Source organism: Poecilia formosa, unplaced genomic scaffold (genome assembly GCF_000485575.1).
Source record: "Poecilia formosa unplaced genomic scaffold, Poecilia_formosa-5.1.2 Scaffold257, whole genome shotgun sequence".
NCBI classification, from domain to species: domain Eukaryota; kingdom Metazoa; phylum Chordata; class Actinopteri; order Cyprinodontiformes; family Poeciliidae; genus Poecilia; species Poecilia formosa.
The window spans coordinates 657,532-660,401 of NW_006800196.1; the positions used below are offsets into that span (position 1 = coordinate 657,532).

General features: G+C 37.0%; 1 protein-coding gene across 1 annotated transcript in view; it reads right to left on the reverse strand.

Annotated features, from left to right (window-relative positions):
* Positions 1-2,371, reverse strand: part of pttg1ipb (PTTG1 interacting protein b) — a 4,768-nt gene extending 2,397 nt beyond the window's left edge. The window contains exons 1-4 of the mRNA XM_007570283.1: positions 2,171-2,371; positions 1,817-1,872; positions 1,034-1,142; positions 190-292 (exon numbers count right to left, since the gene is read on the reverse strand). Of these exons, the coding sequence (XP_007570345.1) occupies positions 190-292; positions 1,034-1,142; positions 1,817-1,872; positions 2,171-2,282 (380 nt within the window). The 5' untranslated portion in view covers positions 2,283-2,371. The remainder of the gene's footprint in view (positions 1-189; positions 293-1,033; positions 1,143-1,816; positions 1,873-2,170) is intronic.
* Between the last annotated feature and the right edge of the window lie 499 nt (positions 2,372-2,870).

Here is a 2,870-nt window from a genome sequence, read left to right on the forward strand (position 1 = left end):
TTTTTACAATCCAGGCTCTTTCAATTCAAGAGGCTGAGGCTTAAATGCAACAGTGAGAAAAAGCTCTTTGGAGATAGCGGTGTCAGCCCAGCCTTACAGAATAATAACCCACTGTGTCCCACTCTGCCTCCTCCTTTTGTCATAAACCAGATTCCTCTGCCAGTGTGTTTCATGTGACTCACAGCTTACCCAATCCTCTCACACTTGCAGCAGCAGAAGCAGCAGACGAGAATGGCGATGATGATGACTCCGGCCAGTACCGACATCGTGATGATCAATATCTGGAAGTTGACTGTAAAATTTTAAAAGGCAAAAATGAAAAATGAAATGAATAAAATCCACTCATAAAAAACTTCCAGCAGTGTAAGAATGTGATTGCTGACCTGAGGGTTTATGATCAAGTAGCAGCTTCTACACTAGTCTCAAAGATAAAATGGTTGATTTTAAATTGTCTGAAAAAATAGTAGCAGCTCTTCACAATGTTGCAACATTTTAAACTTATTTTTCTAAAACTGCTGACAAGGTCTTGTAGGCTGAGAATTACACCAGTAACCAAATAATTCTGGAAATTGGTTGCTGACGGAAATCCTCCATTTACGCATGGGGCCCATATAGACTATAACCTGGCTAAAAATGGGTCCCTGACAGGATCATCCATGCCTGACATAATGGCCCAAATTATTCTCTTTAATCTGATTTATTCAAAAAGGATACATTACACATCCAAATAGAAATCTCATGTACAGTATATAAAATGAAATATTGCAATTCTAAATATTTTTCATTCATCAACATTTTATATTTTAAATATTTTAGTTCTCCCAAATGTGAGCTACACTGTATGGAAGGAATGTTTCCATATGTGTACATGAAAATAAAATTACTATAATAAAACTGCACATACCTGATATTTACTCAATATTCTAACTAAAAAATAAACAAACAAAAAAACATCACATATACTCGTAAAATATATGTCAAAACACAACAAATATGTGCAAGGCTGACAAACAATCTCATTTTGCTGTCTTACCCCAACACACCCCCCATCGTGCATCATTCAGATGGCAAACGCTGCTGGGGGGCAGGATGTTCTTCACTGGGTAGTCGATGCATTGTTGGTTGGAAGAGCACCACAAGCACTGCAACAGCAAAAGACCCCACAAACACATTCAGTGGTACATGTGGGAGTTCAGTGGATTTTTGAGTCGGTACCGGTGCTATAAAACACACGTAAAACAAAATATAAGCAGATTTTATTTTTTTTACTATTTGTGGTAAAGAATAAGGTGCAGAAGTAAAAAAAAGTCTGATGTTTTATATATATATAAAAACAAGGTCAAAGAGAGATGAAAATCACTGTCACATAGTGTGATTGTAGAAGTTTATTCTTTTGTACACATTGAGGTACAGAAAAATAAACTCAAATCATTTTGTTTTTAAAAACTCAACCTCAGTCAAACTGAATTAAACTTGTATATATTTGTTTATTTCATACGTTTAGATTAATTAATATTTGTTATGTGGTTAAAAACACGAAGGATAACCCCTTTGACGTGTACAGTTGAAATTGCGCCCCCTACAGTCAGAGTGCGCAGAATTAGGCGCAAGTCTGGGAATTTTTCAAAAATCCGTAACTAATGTATTTTTTCTTGTTTTTGGCTGGTGATCTTTTTTTTAAATGATTTCATAAAGAAAAAAAAAAGAGAGAAAAGTATCATCGCTGATTTCTGATGAGAAATCGCAATTGCAAAAGCACGCACTTAACCACGGCAACACATCAAGAAAGTGGAAAACTGAGGGGTGGGAAACTTACTGCCACATTCTGCAGACATTCATCACAACTACTGTTGGATTTCAGGCTACAAGGAGCTGAAACAGAGAGAACGATGTATAAAAAACCGAAGCACAATAAAACAGAGGCTTGTGAGTGTTCGATCTTGGCACTTGGGAGTTTAAAACTCGGACTGAAAAACACGTTGTTGCACTGTTCAATGCAACAAAAGCCCTGTTTAAAAAGCTTATGGGCCAAATCATTATCCAAGTCGCTGATCTTTGTTTTTGCTCAGTATAAATCTAATTTGCTGATGTCATGTGACAACCTCCTGACCACAACGACCGCACATAAAAAAAATAAAAAAAATCTCACAACAGCCTGAAGAAAACTTACCCGGAGCTGGGGACGGTGTCTGCGCCTCTGCTGCAGCGATGAAAACAATAATGACACAGATGTTAAAAAATAAAGCAAAAGCAGAGGAGGGTGAGGTTGAAAACCCGAACATGGTGCCACCAGTGGGAAGCAGTGGAGAAGAAAAAAAGGCGTTTGTGAAAAGTGAAGGCTGGACGTCTGCTTTACGATTGTGGACGTCATGAGCAGCTGACGCTTCTGTCATGAAAAAGTGGCAGAGAGATTAAAATGCTTCATAAGGTTAAAAAAAAAAGCTTACTGTCTGGATTTGAACTAGCACTAGGCTTATTTTCCTCACTGGGTTTCAAACTAATAAAAACTTTATTGCTCAAAATGAGAACTTTACCCATTTTAATTACAGGGACCATAATGAACCAATTTCGGGTAAACCGTCGTGACAAAACCCACACGTTTCCAGCTGTTAAAGCAATTAAGTCATTCTGCTGTGTTTGCATGTTTTAATTGCTTATTGGGAAAAATATTGGAGCATAATGTAAAATTTCAGTAAAAATGGTGAATTAACTGTCTAAAGATCATTATGGTGTAACATAACAATTCTGTCTTTATAGGTGTAGGCCCATCAAGAGTTTGCATGAATAACATAAGCATGGCTACAAAGTCCTCCTGTGGAGAGGAAGGAGCTACTTACGTTTACAAAAACATTTTTGAACTGATTTTGTAA